Source organism: Rhinopithecus bieti, unplaced genomic scaffold (assembly GCF_001698545.2).
Source record: "Rhinopithecus bieti isolate Rb0 unplaced genomic scaffold, ASM169854v2 scaffold_6536, whole genome shotgun sequence".
NCBI lineage: Eukaryota > Metazoa > Chordata > Mammalia > Primates > Cercopithecidae > Rhinopithecus > Rhinopithecus bieti.
In genome coordinates, this window is record NW_016805524.1 from 1,828,638 (window position 1) to 1,850,664 (window position 22,027).

The 22,027-nt window shown below is 37.2% G+C and overlaps 1 protein-coding gene across 1 annotated transcript in view; it reads left to right on the forward strand.

The window, feature by feature from the left end:
* Positions 1 to 14,085, forward strand: part of TRAM1 (translocation associated membrane protein 1) — a 32,244-nt gene extending 18,159 nt beyond the window's left edge. Inside the window, 6 exon segments of the mRNA XM_017872736.1 lie at positions 2,988 to 3,058; positions 3,165 to 3,269; positions 4,276 to 4,293; positions 4,295 to 4,417; positions 4,734 to 4,894; positions 12,530 to 14,085. Coding sequence (XP_017728225.1) covers positions 2,988 to 3,058; positions 3,165 to 3,269; positions 4,276 to 4,293; positions 4,295 to 4,417; positions 4,734 to 4,894; positions 12,530 to 12,603 — 552 coding nt within the window. The 3' untranslated portion in view covers positions 12,604 to 14,085.
* The last annotated feature ends 7,942 nt before the right edge of the window (positions 14,086 to 22,027 follow it).

The following is a 22,027-nucleotide window of genomic DNA, read 5'->3' on the forward strand; positions in this document are numbered from 1 at the left end:
TTTTTTTTTTTTTTTTCACATTGCCTTACTCAAGTTTTTATGCAATGAAATGAGTTTAATCAGCAGTTAAAACTAAAAGCTTCCCTCATAAGTTTTAAGGATTTTCTTGGTCTGTTTTCTCCTCTGAAATTTGGAGAATTGAGTAACACATATGAAAGAATGTGGCAATATTTCTTATACCTAGTCTTTTATGTGGCCACCTTCCTGCTTTGCCATATTCACATACTACTAATTCATACTTTTGACATTTTAATTATTAAGGTATATTAAATAACAAAATATTTTGGGTTTTCGTTTTGTCTTGAGACCAGGTCTTGCTCCGTCACCCATGCTGGAGTGCAGTGGTCACAGTCACGGCTCACTGCAGCTGCAGCCTCAACCTGCCAGGCTTAAGCAATCCTACTACTTCAGCCTCCCGAGTGGCTGGAAGTACAGGCATGCACCACCATGCTTGGCTAATTTTTGTATTTTTTTAGAGATGGGGTTTCGCCATGTTGCCAAGGCTGGTTTTTGAACTCCTGGGCTCAAGCAATCCACCTTCATCAGCCTCCCAAAGGGCTGTTATTACCGGCATGATCCACCATGTTCGGCCTAAAATACTTTATTTAAAATTTTAGTTACAGTTAAATAAAAATATTTTGTTGTGTACTGCGTGCAATCATTTTGTTCAATACCAATGTACACACTACACTGGGAAACAGTAGCATATATATAGTGGCACTTCTACATGCATTGTACGTCAAATTGCATTGATAATACTACAAGTGAGCTTTTCTGAAATTATTATAATGGAAAAGAAGAGGTTCCCTTGCGGTCGCGTGTTATCTCAACACCCTTTCTCCTTCCTTTTGTAAGCTGAAATATTTCATTGGAAATTTACAAATTATGTAGAGAGGATCTTAAGACTGTCTATTTTCAGAGATACGTCTCTCTTCAGTTGGAAGAATGACAGTAAACTTGGTATCAATTTTGCTAAGAGTCCCAAAATACAGTACTGTAAGTAGTAATATTCAGACTGTTTTATGTTCTACCTAATGCTTGATCTTTGCGCCATTCTTACTAGAGAAGAGTTTTCCATTTCAAAACTAGACTTTAAAAAATCTCTACTCCTCAGAAGATTTGGTGAAGTCACTGTCTGTACTGAAACACAGAGAAATGGAGGACCAATGGACCTGAACTCAACTATGCTAAATGCAAGAGATAAGTTTAGTGAGGCTGCAGAAGAACACGGTTCAGCCTGCCAGCAGCAACCCAGCATTTCCGTCGTTCTATTTAGTAGCTGTAGAACATGAATAGTACTCACTAGACTAATATAATCCTTGTAAATATATATACGAAGAAAACAAAGGAAATTAGAATTGAGATATAGGTGTTTCATCAGTCAGTAGGCTGGCCTGTTGAGCTTATCACTGTCAGTGTTTTGTAAACATTTTTACTGCAACCAAAGATGAAAACCTTTTTACATCATAATTCATTTTGTGTGTGTGTGTGTGTGTGTGTGTGTGTGTGTGTAAAATATGGAATAGAATTTTCATAATACAATGTGCTATATACTCTAGCATTTTCTTTTTCTTTCTTTTTTTTTTTTTTTTTTGAGACAGGGTCTCGCTCTGCCACCCATGACTGGAGCGCAGTCATGCAATCCTAACTCACTGCATCCTTGAACTCCTGGGCTCAAGCAGTCTTTCTGCCTAAGCTCCCGAAGTAGCTAGGACTACAGGCACATGCCACCATGCCTGGCTAATTAAAAAAAAAATAATTTTTGTAGAGATGGGGTCTCTCTGTGTTGCCCAGGCTAGACTTAAACTCCCAGCTTCAAACAATCCTCCTGTCTCAGCCTCCCAGAGTGCTGGGATGAGAAGTGTGAGTCTTGGTGCCTGGTCACATTTTCTATTTTATTTCATGTTTTAAAAGATGCTGGTATGACCCCTAAATTGATTTCATGATCCACTAGTAGGTCTTTTTTTAAGAGACAGAATCTTGCTCTGTCACCCAAGCTGGAGTACAGTGGCATGATCATAGCTTACTGTAGCCTCGAACTCCTGTGTTCAAGTGATGCTCCTCCCATGTCTGCCTCCTGAGTAGCTGGGACCATCACACCCAGCTAATTGTAGTTTTTGTAGAGATAGGGACTTGCTGTGTTGCCCAGGTTGATCTCAAACTCCTGGTCTCAAGTGATCCTCCCACCTCGGCCTCCCAGAGTGCTGGGATTATGGGCATGAACCATCACACCTGGCCCCACTAGTGGGTCTTGACTTGTGTTTTCTAAAAATACTGTTTCTGAGATAACCAGCTCAGCTAGATAACTGTGGGAGAAAAAAAGAAGTAAAACTAAAATCTAGGTACTTGGACTTACAAAGTAATTGAGGAAAAATAATATACAATTAAGGAGTAGTATAAATGAGAAAAAATGTTAAACTTATGTTGACTGACAAGGGACTAAAGCATGAGCTGAAAATGTGAATGCTATTTTAGGTAGACAAAAGTGTCTCTACTACTATAAACATAACAATTTTAATATTAGAGGAACATCAAATTGTCAGCATGTAACTATGGTTAATATTGTGTCATTTAATACATGTTCATTAGAAACAAGAGCCGTAGATCTTAGCTCTAAAGGGGATTTTGAGTTTATCTGATTGAAGCAAATCTAAGTATTCACATTTTACAGATGAAATAACTGAAGCCAGCAGAGGTTAAGTGACTTGCTAATGCTATATACCTAATTGAGGATGAGAGATTGGGGTGGAGTGAGGGCAGAATACCTTTCAGATCTCCTACTTCTGCATTTTCACTTACTCTTAAAGAACAGAAATGAGCCAAGCACAGTGGGTCACACCTGAAATCCTAACCCTTTGGAAGGCCAAAGTTGGGAGATCTCTTGAGTCCAGGGGTTTGAGACCAGCCTGGGCAACGTAGCAAGACCCCACCTCTTAAAGGAAAGGAATGTTTTAGCATGTTTTAATCTATAATGTATTTTTTTACAGGAGGATATTCCTCGTCAGCTTGTCTACATTGGTCTTTACCTCTTCCACATTGCTGGAGCTTACCTTTTGAAGTGAGTTGGGATATTTCATGGGTGTGTAAGTAGGCTGGGCAGATAGTATGCTGACCTGTCTTAACTGATAATTAATCTTCCCATTTTCAATTTGCTCTTTTAACAGCTTGAATCATCTAGGACTTGTTCTTCTGGTGCTACATTATTTTGTTGAATTTCTTTTCCACATTTCCCGCTTGTTTTATTTTAGCAATGAAAAGTATCAGAAAGGGTAAGTTGTTTAGCCATTCTATTTCTCGTGTAGTAAATATTTAAAGTCATTACCTAACATTGCCAAGATCCATGCTTTTGGCCATTATATTACTTTTTAAGTGATTAGTAGCCGCTTTAAATAAAATGAAATTATTTCTCTATTCAGACTTTGTATTTTACTCTCTAAAATGGAACCTTTCTCAGCTAGAGAGATACTGAATTATATCTTGCAATTTTGAAGGCTTCGTGGGTTTACTTTTCTGTTATAACTTCTACTTTGTTTATTGAATCGTTTTTCTTTTGGAGGAGTAATGGAGAAGTGAACTCTCAGAAGAAAATGAAACAATAGATAATTAGCCTTATAGATAACTAAAATATATTGATGGGGAAATTGAACTGAAAACAGAATTGGAGAGGTATAACTTATAAAGAGTGCAAAGTTGTCTTAAAAAATGTAAAACTGGGACTCTTAATTGAGAATTAGGCATCCTGTTCTTTATAACACAGCTTTTTTGGTTTGTTTTGTCCAGCATTTTCCAAAATTATTCTGAATACTAGTAGTTCTGAGGAACATTAATAGTTCTTATAAAAGAAAAGAGATAAGCTAAACAGAAAATTAAACATTTATTTACTGGATTTTTTTAGAAATTTAAATAGGCTAGTATGTATTATATCTCTTTGAGTGTGGTATATAGGCTTTCCCAGATATTTGACACAAAATTCTTTTTTGCAGAATAAGAAATGCTATTTTAATATGTCTTTACTTAATAGGAATCTAGTTTCTTTTTTTTTATTTATTTATTTTGAGATGGAGTTTCGCTGTTGTTGTCCAGGCTGGAGTGCAGTTGCACGATCTCGGCTCACTGCAACTTCCACCTTCCGGTTTCAAGCGATTCTCCTGCCTCAGCCCCCCAAGTAGCTGGGATTACAGGTGTCTGCCACCACGTCTGTCTTAGGAATCTAATTTCTAATAGAATCTTGTTTTTGAGATTTCAAGAATTTGACTTACAGTCTTTTTCTTGCAGATTTTCTCTGTGGGCAGTTCTTTTGTTTTGGAAGACTTCTGACTTTAATTCTTTCAGTACTGACTGTTGGTTTTGGCCTTGCAAGAGCAGAGAATCAGAAGCTGGATTTCAGTACTGGAAACTTCAATGTGTTGGCTGTTAGGTATAATCAATTTAACTTTTTTTTCACTTTATACAGCTAGATGATATATATTAGTTTCTCTATGTTGAATCATTTAAAAAAAGGATGAATATGAGGTTGGGGAAAATACTCATTTGATTTTATTTCATACCTTTTGCCATTTTACATGTCTAAAGTGAAGTACTAAAGCATTTAACTTTTAGGATAAATTATTAATGCACTGATTGTTAATACAATTTTCTCAAAATAATTACTAAATACTATTAAAGAAGATAGAATGTATTCAGTGGCATTGTTTTTTATACACTGTAACTTTTTATTTCTTAATATTTCTTAGAATTGCTGTTCTGGCATCCATTTGCATTACTCAAGCATTCATGATGTGGAAGTTCATTAATTTTCAGCTTCGGAGGTGGAGGGAACATTCTGCTTTTCAGGCACCAGCTGTGAAGAAGAAACCAACGGTAACTAAAGGCAGATCTTCTAAAAAAGGAACAGGTTTGTATTCAGTAAGCAATGAAAACTCATAGAAGTAGAAAACTTTTAAAATTTGTTGTGGGATCTTATTTGTTAGTTTGAAGGTCTTATAAAGAAAATATTATTCTGCTTTTTAACAAAATTAGAGGCAAAGTAATCTTACTGCATTCCACAATTGGGTGATCCCTTGGATGAGGAAACTCACTTACTCCCCTCAAAAGCTGTCCACTAAATTTCTCTTTGACAAGTTTTCCCTTCTTGGTTACCTTTGAGCCACTTTAGACCAAACTTTATGGACAGGTTTAGTGAATAACTAAACTAGAGGATGGTCGTTTGTTTTCAAGCATCTTATTCACATTTTAAAAAGCTCTTCACAGCCTCTTCCCATCTGCCCATTTGTCCCAAGTGGAATAGCTTTTTTTTTTTTTTTTTTTTATAACTTCTGATTGCTTGATTCTTTGTCTTTAAGCCTTCATTTAACCTGTTTTCTCTTTATGGCTTTTGCAAAAATTGAAAATGCATTGATACTACAGTTAATTTTTTCAGTGTGTGTATGGTATTATGCTTAGAGCTGTAACACAGGAAGTTCCAGTTTTTAGAATACGTCCACTCTGGTTTACTCCTTTCTAAGTATTAATAGCTGATAATTTACATCCTCCAGCCTGTTTTTTTTTTCAAGTTTGTCCCAGCAAGTCTTGGCCCTTTGCATTTTCTTAATACATTTTAGTACAACTTGAGCTGGGTGCAGTTGGGGTGGGGGGGTGCCTGTAGTCCAGCTATTCAGGAGGCTGAGGCAGGAGGATCACTTGAACCCACAGTTCAGGGTTGCAGTGCACAATGATCGTGCCTGTGAAGAGCTACTGCACTCCAGCCTGGGCAACATAGTGCCTCTTTAGAAAAAAAAAAAATTGTACAACCTGGTCAGTTTCCACAAAAATTTCTGGGATAGAGTTGAAATAACATCACATCTATAGATCAATTTAGGGATAACTGACTATTTCAACCTGATATATACCTCTGTTTATTTAGGTTGTCTTTCATTTCTCCAAGTAATATTTTTTATTAAAATGGGATGTAATTCACATACAATAAGGTTTATCCTTTAAAGTATACATTTCAGTCATTTTTAACAGATGTTCACAAAATTGTGCAAACCACTATCTAATTCCGGAATATTTTTATCACTGCAAAAAAAACCCCATGCCCATTAGCATCACTTCACATTTCCCCGTTCATTCTGCTCTGGTACTCTCTAATCTGTTTTCTGTCTCTAAGGATTGGCCTTTTCTGGACATTTCATATAAACAGAACCATGTGATATGTGGTCTTTTGCAATTAGATGATGTTTTGAGGTTCATCCATGTCATAGTATATATAAAGACTTCATTTGTTTTTACAACCAAATAATATTCCATTGTGTGGAACCTTATTGTATGGATATATACCATGTTTTGTTTATCCATTCATCATTTGATGGACATTTGAGTGCCTTTTACTTTTTGGCTATTATTAATAATGATGCTGTGAACATTTAGGTGCAAGTTTTTGTTCGAACATGTGTTTTCATTCTCTTGGGTACATACATAGGAATGGAATTTCCAAGTCATGCTGTAACTATGTTTAACATTTTGAGGGAACTGCCAAACTGTTCTTTGAAGTGGCTATACTATTTTTACACTCAGTTTAACATCCTGATATTCAGTTGTCCTTGTGCCATTTGTTAAAAAGACTCCTTCACTATTGAACTGTCTTGATACCCTTTTCAAAAAACATTTTTAAAAAAAGTTTTATTTCTGGATCATGAATTCTATTGCATTTATTGGTAGATCGATTCTTATGCCAGTACCACACTCTCTTGATTGCTGTAGCTTTGTAGTAAGTTTTGAAAGCAGGTAATGTGAGTTCCCAATGTTGTTCTTTTTCATGATGTTTTGGTTATTCTGGGTTTCTTACATTTCCATATGAGTTTTTATTTAAGTGACAGGATCTTGCTGTGTTGCCCAGGCTACTCTTGAACTCTTAGGCTCAAGGGATTCTCCCATCTCAGCCTCCCAAGTTGCTGGGACTATACCCAGCCATTTTAATATGAATTTTATAATGAGCTTGTCAGTTTCTGCAAAAAAGCCAGCTGGGGTTTTGGTATGGATTACCTTCAATCTGTAGGTTGATACGCAGAGTATGAACATGAATGTCTGTTTATTTAGATCTTTAATCTCTTTCAGTTACAGTTATCAGTGTATATATCTTGCAGTTCATTAAATTTAACCCTATTCTTTTGAATGCTGTTGTAAAATAGAACCATCTTCTTAATTCCATTTTCAGATTCTTCATTGCCAGTGTATATGAAATACAATTCACTTTTGTATATTGATCTTGTATCCTGCAACCTTGCTGAATTTATTTATTCAAATAGGTTTTTGTTTTTTGTTTTTTGGTGGGCAGTCTGGATGTTTTCTATTGCATTTTCTTGCCAAATTGCCCTGTCTAGAACCTCAAGTATTGAACAGAAATAGAGCAGACATCCTTGTCTTGTTTTTGATCTTAGGGGTAGGCATCCGTCCAGTCTTTTACCATTAAGTATGATGTTAGCTATGGGTTTTTCATAAATGACCTTTATCAGGTTGAGGAAGTTCTCCTCTGATTCCTGGTTTGTTTGTTTTTGTCATGGAAGGTTGTTAGATTTTGTCAACTGCTTTTTTTCCTGCATCTATTAAGATAACCTTGTGGGGTTTTCTTATTTTTTTCTGTTGGTATTATAGATTACATTGATTTTAAACCAACGTTACATTCCTGGGATAAATTTCACTTGGTTATGGTGTATGATCCTTTTTATCTCTTGATGGATTTGGTATGCAAGTATTTTGTTGAGGGTTTTTTGTGTCTGTATTCATAAAAGATATTGGTGTGTATTTTTCTTGCAACATCCTTGTCTGGTTTTAGTATCAAGATAATACTGGCTTCATAGAACGAACTGGGCAGTGTTTTTTCCTTTTCTGTTTTTTGGAAGAGTTCTTCACTTGATCTTAGCCAAAATGCCAAGAAATAGTGGAAGAGTTGTTGAAGGAGATATTTTATAGGTTTCTGTATAGGAATCTCATACATTTTTCATTAAACTTATTCTCAGATATTTTCTTTTTTAAGCTAATGTACATGCTCTTTTTAAAAAACAATTTTAACTATTTGTTACGTAGTAATGCCATTTGTTTTCTTTAAGATACTATCTATGTACTGAAAAAATCTTCCTAATTCCCTTAAAGTTTACACTAAAATATACAGTTACATCATCTATAAATATTATACCTTTTCATTTTCTTCCTGTATTACACTAGCTAGGACTATACCATAATATTGAATACAAGAAATGAATACTCTTGTTCCTCATATAAGAGGGAGACCTTTCGGTAGTTCATTATTAAGAATATTTTGTAGATGCCCTTTACTCAGTTCTCTTCTATTATATTCTTTACTAAGAGTTTGTGTCCATGACTTGTAGAATGTTAAGAAATGGTTTTTCTGCAACATTTAGTCATAGAGTTTTTCTTTATTCTGTTAATGTTGTGAATTGCATTGACTATCAATGTTAAAATAATTTTGCATTTCTGACATGCATCCAATTTGGTGATAATACGGTAGTCTCCCTGGGGGAATACATTCCAAAACCTCCAATGGATGCCTGAAACCAGGGGTGGTATCAAACTCTATATAGTCATGTGCTAAATAATGACATTTCAGTCAACAGCTATACAACATATGTGCATACATGACTCATTTATGACACTGGTCCTATAAAATTATGCTATATTTCTCCTACACCATTTCTATGTTTAGATATGTTTAGATGCGTACATAGTTACCACTGTATTACAGTTGCCTACAGTATTCCATACAGTAACATGCTGTGCAGATTTTTAGCCTAGGAGCAATAGGCTATAACATATAGCCTGGGTGTGTGGTAGGCTCTCCATCTAGATATGTGGAAGTACATTCTGTGATGTTCACACAATGATGAAATTGCCTGACACATTTCTTAAAACATAGCCTGTTAAGTGGTGTATGACTCTATATACTATGTTTTCTCCTAATATAGCTATGATAAAGTTTTATTTATAAATTAGTCACATATAACAGCATATTGTAGCAAAAGTTAATTGAATGTGGTATTTTTCTCTCTCAAAATATTGTATAGTACTCACCTATTTTCAGACCATGGTTGACTGTGGGTAACTGAAACATGGAAAGCAACACTGCAAATAAGGGGAGATGCAAATAAGGGGAGACCATTGTACATCACTTTTGCAGAATTCCCTTTTTCATTATTTCATTAGGATTTTTGCATCTAAGCGTTTGGAAGTGTTCACCAGCTAAGCCCTCTGACCTAGAGTCTTCTTTTTTTCCGAAACAGGGCCTTGCTCTGTCACCCAGACTGGAGTGCAGTGGCATGATCTTGGCTCACTGCAGCCTCAACTTTGTGGGCTCAAGCAATCCTCCCACCTCAGCCTCCTGAGTAGCTGGGGCTACAGGCACATGTCACCACACCACTAGTTTTTGTTTTTTGTAGAGATGGGATTTCACCATGTCACCCAGGATAGTCTCAAACTCCTATACCAAAGTGATCTGCCCACCAGACTCAACCAATTGCCTGGGCACCCAGCACTTTGGGAGGCTGAGGTGGGTGGATCACTTGAGCCCAGGAGTTCAAGACCAACCTGGGCAACATGGCAAAACTCCATCTTTACAAAAAAATACAAAAATGAACCAGGAATAGTGGTGCACGCCTGTAGTCCCAGTACTTGGGAGGCTGAGGCGGGAGGATCCCTTGATCCTGATGTCACCCTTGAGGTGTCACTTCAGCAGCTGGAAACCTCTATGACTGGTGGTGCCTTCTGCCTGAGTATTGCTTGCACCCGCTGGGCTCATTCCACCCACTCAGCCTGACAGGCTGTGCTTGACTTGAGCTGCCGGCCTAGATCCCACACCTGCCAAGCATGAGCCAGGGGCGGAGCAACAGGGGGTGTGTGGGCAAGCACGCACAAGGTCTAGCCACTGCGCACAGCCAGGCACACAGGCTTCTGCTGCGGGGCAGGCAGCTCTAGGCACCAGCACAGGTGCTGGCTCTGTGTGAGGCTGCAGCTGGACCAGATGTACTGCATGTGGCTTCCACTGCAGGCATCCATGACTGGACAAGGGGAACGTGGTGGTATCCCCAGAGTTTGGAGGTGGCCAGAATCACAGAACCCCAAAGAGGGTGTCACAGCACTGCCTCAGGGAGCCCCTAGATCTGGGCTTCCCAAAGGACCACAGCTCTTCTCTCTTTCTTGTCATGCACAGCGTGGTGAGCAGGGGGGCATGTTTCAGCCTTGTTTGTGCTACAGCCCTTTTAGTCCCGCCATTCAGCAGGTCCCAAGTTCTTGTCCTACATCCAGGAAGAATGAGGTATGCAGGCAAGTGGAAGGTGAGCAAGGCAGAGAGGAGGTTCGCTGAGAGGCGGAACAGTTCTTAGAAGACCTGAAGTGGTTAGCTCCTTTCCACAGGCAGGTCATCTCATCATCTGTGCAGCTGTCATGGTTAGCTCCTATCCACAGTCTCATCATCTGCCCAAGTCTGGCTGAGTCCAGGATTTTTATAAGCTTCAGGGAGGAGGAAGTGCATAATGATTGGTCCATGGGCAGGCCCAGAAAAAGCACTATAAGTTCTCACTCCAGTCCATGGAACTGGCAGCCGGGCCCCCAGGTTTGAGGCCATCCCTGGCTTTAAGAGGGGGACTTCAGCAGGGGCCACGCCTTTCTGCCGAGGAACCTCTCTGCCTCCTGCTGCCATCAACCTACCATCCATGGTGCCTAGGCTGGTCATGCCAAGAGATGCCTGCAGGCCCACACCAAGCTGCCCTCAGCCCCCCTTGGCCTCCCTCTCATGCTTGTCAGCACCCACAGTCCTGATGGCCAAGGGAGCAGGGAGCTGGCATATCAGCGCTGCTCTAATCCCATGGTCAGTCTCACCTTCACTCCAAAATAGTAGTGGATGCCAGGAGTTGTAGAGTGGCCAGGCAGCAGGAGCAGGCACTTCCAAGCCTGCAGAGGCAGTGGGGCTTCCTGGGCCCCCAAGGGCTACGGCTGGGTGGCTGCAGCTGCACCCAGGAGTGCAGGGCTCCCACCCCTCCAACTCTGAAAGGGATGGGGCTCCTGCTAGCTATGTGAAGCATGCAGCCCTGGCTGCACCTCCCACACTACAGCCAATGTCATGGCAATAGCCACTCCATATGGGTTGCTGCTGCCGCCATCACTGAGAGGTGGAGGTTGAAGTGAGTGGAGATCATGTTGCTGGACTCCAGCTGGGATAACAGAGTGAGACCCTGTCTCGGAAAAAAAAAAAAGATAATACTGTTATTCACATTTTCTGTTTCTTAGTTGTTTCTCTTTTGGTAAATAGTGTTTTTCAAGAAATTTGTCTAGTTCATAATAAATTTGCAAATACATTGGCATAAAATTATTCATATGAACTTCATATGATAATGAAGTTCACGCCTGTAAATGAGGAGTGATTCCTGTTTTTCATTTCTTGTGTTAGTAACGTAAGCCTTTTATTTGTTTTGATTTTTTGAGATGGAGTCTAGCTCTGTTGCCCAGGCTGGAGTGCAGTGGCGGGATCTCAGCTCACTGCAACCTTCGCCTCCTGGGCTCAAGTGATTCTCCTGCCTCCCAGGTAGCCAGGATTACAGGCACCCGCCACCACACCCAGCTAATTTTTGTATTTTTAGTAGAGATGGCGTTTCACCACGTTGGCCAGGCTGATCTTGAACTCCTGACCTCAGGTGCCGCCCACCTCAACCTCCCAAAGTGCTGGGATTACAGGCGTGATCTACCGTGCCCAGTCTGTATTTCATAGGTTTCATTATGTCTTTTTCATTATTATTCAGTTCAATGATATCTGTGCTTGGATTCCACTTGTGCTGTGATTATAGGTGCAAGCCATTATCCCTGCCTCAAACATCCATTTCTGTATGCAACTTTTATATTTTTGGAGAGAGAGTCAGTGAGACATTTGTTACTCCATCGTAGCTTGAAGAAGGCCATTACATTAGCCAGATGTGGTGGCACATGTCTGTAGTCCCAGCTATTTGGGAGGCTGAGGTAGGAGCATCACTTGTCCCCAGGAGGTCAAGACTGCATTGAGCCATGATCATGCCACTGCACTCCAGCCTTGGTAACAGAGTGAGACCCTGTCTGAAAAAACAACAGTAACATAAATAAATAAAAAGAAGGCCATAATACACCCCTCCACATGGGAATTATCCTAAACGCCAACTTTAGCATGTTGTAAACAAATATCCCCAAGGACTTTGCTGTCAAATGTGAAAAGTTTATTTCTACAGAAGGTATTTCTCTTGATTACTATTTTAAATTCTTGTAACTTTTAAATAGTTTTCTGTCCTGTCACTTTTTTCCTGCTTTTAATAGTAGTTTTCTTTTAATTTGCTACTTTCAGTTCATTGTGTTAAACATGTTACCAGGTTTTGTGATTGGTTCAATACTGGTAAATAAATTTCACCTGAGTATATATTGGATTTTACATTTTCTTTTCTGAAGTTATCTTTACATATAAAGATTATTACTTGCATTTATTTATAAAAGAGTAACACAGATTCTTTTCTTTTTGCAGAAAATGGTGTAAATGGAACATTAACTTCAAATGTAGCAGACTCTCCCCGGAATAGAAAAGAGAAATCTTCATAATGAGTTATAAACTAATTGATTAATGTCCCCAAAGAAATCTGCTTTCTACTATATCTTTCAGCATTAGAGATTTTTCTGTTCTTGAAAATACAGTCTGTGCTCTTTGATTTTTGCTATTGTACTGTTTCATGCATTTTTTTAATGGGCATTTGAGGGGAGGATTATTGCTATGAATGAAAAAAATATTTTAGCTTAGACTAAGCTACCTGCCTTCAAAATAGTTTAGGGACCACCATCATGTTTTATTTTGTTTTATTTTGAACATTTTCTAATGATTTGGAGAGAAAACTATTTACAAAAATTCCACATATCAGTGATACAATTTCTTGCTGTCACCAATTTTTTATAATAGCAGAGTGGCCTGTTCTAAGAAGGCCATATTTTTTAAGTTATCTTTCAGGGTAAAATGGAAATACTATAAAGTTGGATGTCAAACTTTAATATGTTTTCAGTGTTCTCTAATTTTTAGGAATTTTTGTAACCTTTACACCTGGAAAAAAAGATTTGTAAAATCACCAAAACAATTGTGTGCTTCATTTTATAGGTAGTGGTTATTAGTATTACATCCCTATTTTAAAACAAAACATAATGGTTACAACATGTGGAGTTTTATTGACATACATATTAAATCAAAGTATATTCTTAAAAGTACTTGTGAAGCAAAATCTTTCTTGTGCATTTTCAATACTTGTAACCTGGAAATCAGAAAATATTTACTATGAACAGGAAAATCGGACTTATATAGCCCTTTTTGATATGTTTATTAATAATGATTCTTAATGGGGCTCATAATAAGTTTAATATGCACAGCATCTTAGAAAAGTTTAACCTGCACACCCTTTTAAAACATAATGCCTACTTGATTTATATCTATAAAAAGAATGTCAGGTAATTATATTTGGAAAACATTTAATGCACTAACTTTAAAGAAATTGAAAATTCAGGTGGATAAATAGTCTTACAAAAGACAATGTGCTTTATGTTATACCTATAGCTTTGGTCCCATCTTTGATTGAGAAACATTTATCTGTATAAAACATATTTTTGGATAAATATATATATATATATTTGTATCTCTACAGAAAGGCTCTAAAAGCATTTGAGGAAAATATTTGGTTCCCTTTTCTATAATTATCCTTTAAGATCCGTATAGCTGCATTTGGTTTATTCATTGTATTTGCAGTATATATATTGTTCCTTTCAGTGTTCACATCTTGTTCCCCATTTCTCACTTGTGTCACCACCTGTTTGTGCCATTTTTAGTGTAAAAGTTGCAGACCTATTAGATCTGCAGTTTAAGTTGCCATGCTGCTAGGAAGTTGTCCTTTTTCTTTCCAGCTGTTTACCTACTTCCTGGAAAAGTAGTAGCTCTCTGTAGCATTATGGAGTTTCAGTGGAACCAAATCTTTGCCATTAAAAACTGGCATTATACTGAACTATACATTGAGAAATCAATCAAAATAAAAATTTTTACTTTCACAAGTTGCATCCTGGACGTTTCTGTCATTGTTGGTGTTTATGCTATTTTGGTATATAACCTCATTAAAATGTACCATATTTAAAACACTTTATAGATATTCAGAATAACCCTTTTCAAAAGTGTGTTCTGCAAATAAACAGATTCGTTCCACAGAATATTGGTGAGGACTACTGGGGGAATAGATGGTCATAACCAAAAAAATCTGGGAATCACTGGATTGAACTAACCTAAAGGTGTCTCTTTATTATGGGACCATTCAGTCCTTAATATGCAAATGTGTTCCCTGGTGCACCAAGAATGTTAGCAGTGTGGGTATAATATGCAGTGTTTCCCACCATATTTGCCTGTAGAATTTTCTGTTCATCAAATTACTACAGCACTTTGTTTTCTACAGCATACACTGTATTTATACAAAGAGAAAAGCCCTTGATATGTAGTTACCAAGGGCTTACATATACACACAAGCACATTTACACACAAGTATGATTATAAATTATGAGCCCTACAACCTGCTCTCAAATGTACTGAGGAAAGTCTGTACTGGCTTCCAGATCCTGCAGAGCCTGTCATTATCACCCACACTCAAGTCGAGCTTCGAAGCATGATGGGAATCCTGTAGGGACCTACACCTGGACAAGGCTCATGGCTCTGTCTTAAACCCTGGGGAACCATGAATTAGTTGCTTTGCTACTCCGGGGTTTAGTCTTTCCCTCCACAAAATGCCTCTTTGCTGCATTTTTTTTTAACTGTAAATTGACAATTTATAATTGTATGTGGGGGTCCAAAGTGGTGTTATGATTTATGAGTATAATATGGAATAATTAAGCTAGTTAACATCCATCACCTCAAATACTTAACATTTTTTGTGATTAGAACATTTAAATTTAGTTTTGAAATGTATAATACTATTATTAACTATATTTACCATGCTGTGCAATAGAACTAAAAAGAAATTCCTTCTGCCATATTTTATACCCTTTGACCATCATCTCCCCATTCCCCTCAGCCCCCAGTCTTTGTAACCATCATTCTACACTCTGATTCTGTGAGTTTGTTTTAGATTCCACATACAAGTAAATAATGTGCCGTATTTGTCTTTCTGTATCTGGTTTACTTCACAGAGCAAAATATTCTTCAGTTTCATCCATGTTGTCACAAATGACAGAATTTTTTTTAAAGGCTGAATAGTATTCCATTGTGTGTATATACTCCATTTTCCACATTTTCTTTAGCCATTCATCTGCTGATAGAGCAGACCTTAGGTTGATTCTGTAACTTGGCTATTGTGAATATAGTGCTACAGTGAACTCAGGGCTGCAAACATCTCTTCGACACACTGATTTCAAATCTTTGGGTTGAATTCCCAGAAGTGGGATTGCTGGATCATATGGTAATTCTATTTTTAGTTTTTTGAAGAACTTCAATTCAGTTTTCCTTAATGGCTGTGCTAATTTACATTCTTAACAGTGTATATTGGTTCCCTTTTCTCCATATCCTTGCCCACATCTGTTATCTTTGGTCTTTGTTATGATAGCCATTGTGATAGGTGTAAGATGACATCATATTGTGGTTTCAATTGGCAGTTTTTCCATTATGTTTCCTTTAGTAGTGTTACAGTTTCTGGTCTTACATTTAAGACCTTAATCTATTTTTGAGTTGATTTTTGCATATAGGGAAGACGAAGGTCCAATTTCATTCTGCATGTATCTAGTTTTACTATCACCATTTATTGAAGAGACTATTCTTTTCCCATTGTATATTCTTGGCATCTTTGTGGAAAAGCAATTAACCATGTGCATACCTGGGTTCATTTATGGGCTCTCTCTTCTGTTTCATATGTACTTGGTGTTTTCGTTTCTTTGTTACATTTTGTTTTTGTTTGTTTTGCAAGTACCATGTATACTTTTGTTTTTTAAAATATATACACAGGGAGCCAGGGGTCTCACTATATTGCCCAAGCTGGTGTCAAACTCCTGGCCTTGAGCAATGCTCCTGCCTCAGTATCCCAAAGTGCTGGGATTACAAGTGTGATTACTAACTTTTTTTTTTCAATAGTTTTTGGGGGACAGATGGTTTGGGTTACGTGGATCAGTTATTTGGTGGTGATTTCTGAAATTTTGGTGCACTTCCCACGTGAGCAGTGTACAGCGTACCCAATGTGTAGTTTTTTTATCCCTCAATTCCCTCCTATCCTTCCCCGAGTCCCCAAAATCCATTATGTCATTCTTACGCCTTTACATCCTCATAGCTTAGTTCCCACTTATAAGTGAAAACATACGATATTTGGTTTTCCATTCCTGAGTTACTTCACTTAGAAAAATGGTCTCCAGCTCCATCCATGTTGCTGCAAATGCCATTATTTTATTCCTTTTTGTGGCTGAGTAGTAGTCCATGGTATAAATATACCACATTTTCCTTATCAAGGTGTTGGTTGATGGGCATTTAGGCTGTTTCCATATTTTTGCAATTGCAAATTGTGTTGCTATAAACATGCGTGTGCAAGTGTCTTTTTCATATAATGACTTCTTTTCCTCTGGGCAGATACCAAGTGGAAGGACTGCTGAATCAAATGGTAGTTTTACTTTTAGTTTTTTAAGGAATCTCCATACTGTTTTCTATAGCGGTTGTACGGTTTACATTCACACCAGCAGTTTAAAAGTTCCCTTTGACAACATCCATGTTAATATCTTTTTTTTTTTTTTTAACAATGGCCATTCTTGCAGGAGGGAGGTGGTATCTCATTGTGGTTTTAATTTGTATTTCCCTAACAATCAGTGAAGTTGGGGATTTTTTCATCATTGGCTGTTCATATATCTTCTTTTGAGAATTTTCTATTCATGTCCTTTGCGCACTTTTTGATGGGATTATTTGTTTTTTTTCTTACTGATTTGTTTGAATTCCTTGTAGATCTGGTTATTAGTCCTTTCTTGGATACATAGTTTGTGAATATTTTCTCCTACTCTGTGGGTTGTCTGTTTACTCTGATTATTTCTTTTGCTGTGCAGAAGCTTTTTAGTTTAATTAGGTCCCGTCTACTTGTTTTTTCTTTGTTGCATTCGCTTTTGGGTTCTTGGTCATGAACTCTTTGCCTAAGCCAATGTCTAGAAGAGTTTTTCTAATGTTATCTTCTAGAATTTTTATGGTTTCAGGTCTTAGATTTAAGTCTTTGATCCATCTTGAGTTGATTTTGTATAAAGTGAGAGATGGGGATCCAGTTTCATTCTACATGTGGCTTGCCAATCATCCCAGCACCATTTGTTGAATAGGGTGTCCTTTCCCTACTTTATGTTTTGTTTGCTTTGTTTCAGATAAGTTGGCTATAAGTATCTGGCTTTATTTCTGGATTCTCTATTCTGTTCCACTGGTCTGTGTGCCTATTTTTATATCATGACCTTGCTGTTTTGGTAACTATAGCCTAGTTTGAAGTTGGGTAATGTGATACCTCCAGATTTGTTCTTTTTGCTTAGTCTTGCATTGGCTATATGAGCTCTTATTATGGATCCATATGAATTTTAGGATTGTTTTTTCTAGTTCTGTGAAGAATGATGATGGTATTTTGATGGGAATTGTGTTGAATCTGTAGATTGCTTTTGGCAGTTTGGTCATTTTCCCAATATTGATTCTACCCATCCATGAGCATGAAATGTGTTTCCATTTGTTTGTGTCATCNGGGTTTTTTTGAAGTTATCTTCTAGAATTTTTATGGTTTCAGGTCTTAGATTTAAGTCTTTGATCCATCTTGAGTTGATTTTTGTATAAAGTGAGAGATGGGGATCCAGTTTCATTCTACATGTGGCTTGCCAATCATCCCAGCACCATTTGTTGAATAGGGTGTCCTTTCCCTACTTTATGTTTTGTTTGCTTTGTTTCAGATAAGTTGGCTATAAGTATCTGGCTTTATTTCTGGATTCTCTATTCTGTTCCACTGGTCTGTGTGCCTATTTTATATCATGACCTTGCTGTTTTGGTAACTATAGCCTAGTTTGAAGTTGGGTAATGTGATACCTCCAGATTTGTTCTTTTGCTTAGTCTTGCATTGGCTATATGAGCTCTTATTATGGATCCATATGAATTTTAGGATTGTTTTTTCTAGTTCTGTGAAGAATGATGATGGTATTTTGATGGGAATTGTGTTGAATCTGTAGATTGCTTTTGGCAGTTTGGTCATTTTCCCAATATTGATTCTACCCATCCATGAGCATGAAATGTGTTTCCATTTGTTTGTGTCATCCATGATTTCTTTCAGCAATGTTTTGTAGTTTTCCTTATAGAGGTCTTTTACCTCCTTGGTTAGGTATATTCCTAAGTTTTGGGGGTTTGTTTGTTTGTTTTGCAGCTGTCATAAAAAGGGATTCAGTTCTTGATTTGATTCTCAGCTTGGTCATTGTTGGTATATAGCAGTACTACTGGTTTGTGCAGTTGATTTTGTATCCTGAGATTTTACTGAATTCATTATCAGATCTAGGAGCTTTTTGGATGAGTCTTTAGAGTTTTCTGGGCACATGATCATATCATCGTTAAACAGCAACAGTTTTAATTTCTCTTTACTGCCTTGGATGCCCTTTATTTCTTTCTCTTGTCAGATTGCTCTGGCTAGACTTCCAGTACTATATTGAATAGTAATGATGAAAGTGGGCATCTTTGTCTTGGTCTAGTTCTCAGGGGAAATGCTTTCAACTTTTCCCCATTCAGTATAATGTTGGCTGTGGGTCTGTCATAGATTGTCGTTATCACCTTGACGTATGTCCCTCCTCTGTCAATCTTGCTGAGAGTTTTAATCATAAAAGGATACTGGATTTTGTCAAATGCTTTTTTGTATCCATTGAGATGATCATAGGATTTTTGTTTTTAATTGTTTATGTGATATGTCAAAATTATTGATTTGTGGATGTTAAACCATCCCTGCATCCCTGGTATGAAACCCACTTGATCATGGTGTATTATCTTTTTGATATGCTGTTGGATTCAGTTAGCTAGTATTTTGTTGAGGATTTTTCCATCTATGTTCATCAAAGATATTGGTCTGTAGTTTTCTTTTTTTGTTATGTCCTTTACTAGTTTTGGTATTTGGCTGACACTGGCTTCATAGAGTGATTTAGAGAGGATTCCCTCTTTCACTATCTTTTAGAATAGTTTCAGTAAGATTGGTACCAATTCTTCTTGGAATGTCTGATAGGATTCAGCTGTGAATCCGTCTGTTCCTGAACTTTTTTTTTTTTGGCAATTTATTTTACTACTGTTTCAATCTCACTACTTGTTATTGGTCTGTTCAGAATTTCTATTTCTTCCTGATTTAATCTAGGAGGGTTGTATATTTCCAGGAATTTATCCATCTCCTCTAGATGTTCTAGTTTGTGTGCATAAAGATGTTAATAGTAGCCTTGAGTGATCGTTTGTATTTCTGTGATATCGGTTGTAATAACTCCTGTTTCATTTCTAATTGAGCCTATTTGGATATTCTTTTCTTGGTTAATCTCCCTAATGGTCTATTGATATTTATCTTTTTAAAAAAACAGCTTTTGTTGCATTTATGTTTTTTGTTGTTGTTGTTGTTTCAATTTTATTTACTTCTGCTCTAATTTTTGGTGTTTACTTTCTTCTGCCAGGCTTGGGTTTAGTTTTTTCTTGTTTCTCTAGTTCCCTGAGGTATGACTTAGATTGCCTATTTGTGCTCTTTCAGACTTTTTGATGTCGGCATTTAGGGCAATGAGCTTTGCTCTTAGCATTGCTTTGGCTGTGTCCTAGAGGTTTTGATAAGTTGTAACACTGTTATTTTTCAGTTCAAATAAATTTTTAATTTTCATCTTGATTTCATTGTTGGCCCAAAGATCATTCAAGAGCAGATTATTTAATTTCCATGTATTGTATAGTTTTGAGTGCTCTTTTTGGAGTTAACTTCCAGTTTTATTCCACTGTAGTCTGAAAAGATACTTGATATAATTTTGATTTTCTTAAATTTACTGAGACTTGTTTTGTGGCCTATCAAATGGTCTATCTTGGAGAATGTTCCATGTGCTCATGAAAAGAGCGTGTGCTGATGAATGTATGTATAGTCTGCAGTTATTGGATAGAATGTTCTATAAATATCAGTTAAGTCCATTCTGGGGTATACTTTAAGTTCATTGTTTCTTTGTTGACTTATATCTTGATGATCTGTCTCGTGCTGTCAGTGGAGTACTAAAGTCCCCCACTATTATTGTATTGCTGTCTATCTCATTTCTTAGGTCTAGTAGTAATTGTTTTATAAATTTGGGAGCTCTAGTATTGGTACATATATATGTAGGATTATGATATTTTTCTGTTGGACTAATCCTTTTATCATTATATAATGTCCCTCTTTGTCCTTTTAAACTGTTGTTCCTTTAAAGTCTTTTGTCTGATACAAAAATAGCTACTCCTGATTGCTTTTGGTTTCCATTTGCCTGGAATATCTTTTTCCACCCCTTTACTTAAGTTTATGTGAGTCCTTAGTTGTTAGATGAGTCTCTCAAAGACAGCAAATACTTGGTTGGTGAATTTTTATCCATTCCACCATTCTGTATCTTTTAACTAGAGCATTTAGGCCTTTTACATTCAATGTTAATATTGAGATGTGAGGTACTACTCTATTTGTTGCCTAAATATCTTGGTTTTCTTTCATTGTGTTATTGTTTTATAGGCCCTCTGGCATTTATGCTTTAATGAGGTTCTATTTTGGTGTATTTCAAGGTTTTGTTTCAAGATTTATAACTCCTTTTAGCATTTATTGTAGTGCTGGCTTGGCAGTGGCAAGTCCTCTCAGCATTTGTTTGTCTGAAAGACTATCTTTTCTTGACTTATGAAGCTTATTTTTGCTGGATACAAAGTTCTTGACTGACAATTATTCTGTTTCAGGAGGCTAAAGATAGACCCCAATCCCTTCTAGCTTGTAAGGTTTCTGCTGAGAAACCTGCTGTTAAAGTTTTCCTGTAACTTTATAGATTACCTGATACGTTTGTCTCACAGCTCTTAAGATTTTTGCCTTCGTCTTGGCTTTAGATAACCTGATGACTATGTGCCTAGGTGATGATCTTTTTGTGATGAACTTCTCAGGTGTTCTTTGAACTTCTTGTATTTGGATGTCTAGATCTCTAGCAAGGTCAGGGAAGTTTTCCACAATTAATGCCTCAAATAAGTTTTCCAAACTTTTAGATTTCTCTTCTTCTCAGGAACACCAATTATTCTTAGGTTTGGCCATTTAACATAATCCCAAATATCTTGGAGGCTTGATTCATTTTTTTAGATTCTTTTTTCTTTGTCTTTGTCTGATTGGGTTAATTTGAAAACCTTGTCTTCAAGCTCTGAAATTCTTTCTTCTACTTGTTCTAGTCTATTGTTGAAACTTTCCAGTGCATTTTGTATTTCTCTAAGTGTGGCTTTCATTTCCAGAAGCTGTGATTGTATTTTCTTCATGAAATCTATTTCTCTGGAGACTTTTTCATCCATATCCTATATTGTTTTTTACATTTCTTTTAGTTTTCACTTGTCTCTGGTATCACCTTGAGTAGCTTAATAATCAACCTTCTGAATTCTTTATCTGGCAATTCTGAGATTTCTTCCTGGTTTGGATCCATTGCTGATGAGCTAGTGTGATCTTTTGGGGATGTTATAGAACCCTGTTTTGTCATATTACCAGAATTACTTTTATGGTTCCTTCTCATTTGGGTAGACAATAGTCTATTGTCTACTAAATATTCCACTAAAATATTAGTGGAAAGCTCTGGAACTCAAGGCCTACTTCAGATTATTTTGTCCCATAGGGTTATCCCCTGATGCTCCCCCCCATCCCCTAGGAATGGGGCTTCCTGAGAGCCTGACTGAAGTAATTGTTATTGCTCTTCTGGGTCTAGCCACCACCAGCAGGGCTACCAGGCTCCAGGCTGGTGCTGGGGAATGGCTGCAAAGAGTCCTGTGATATGATCCATC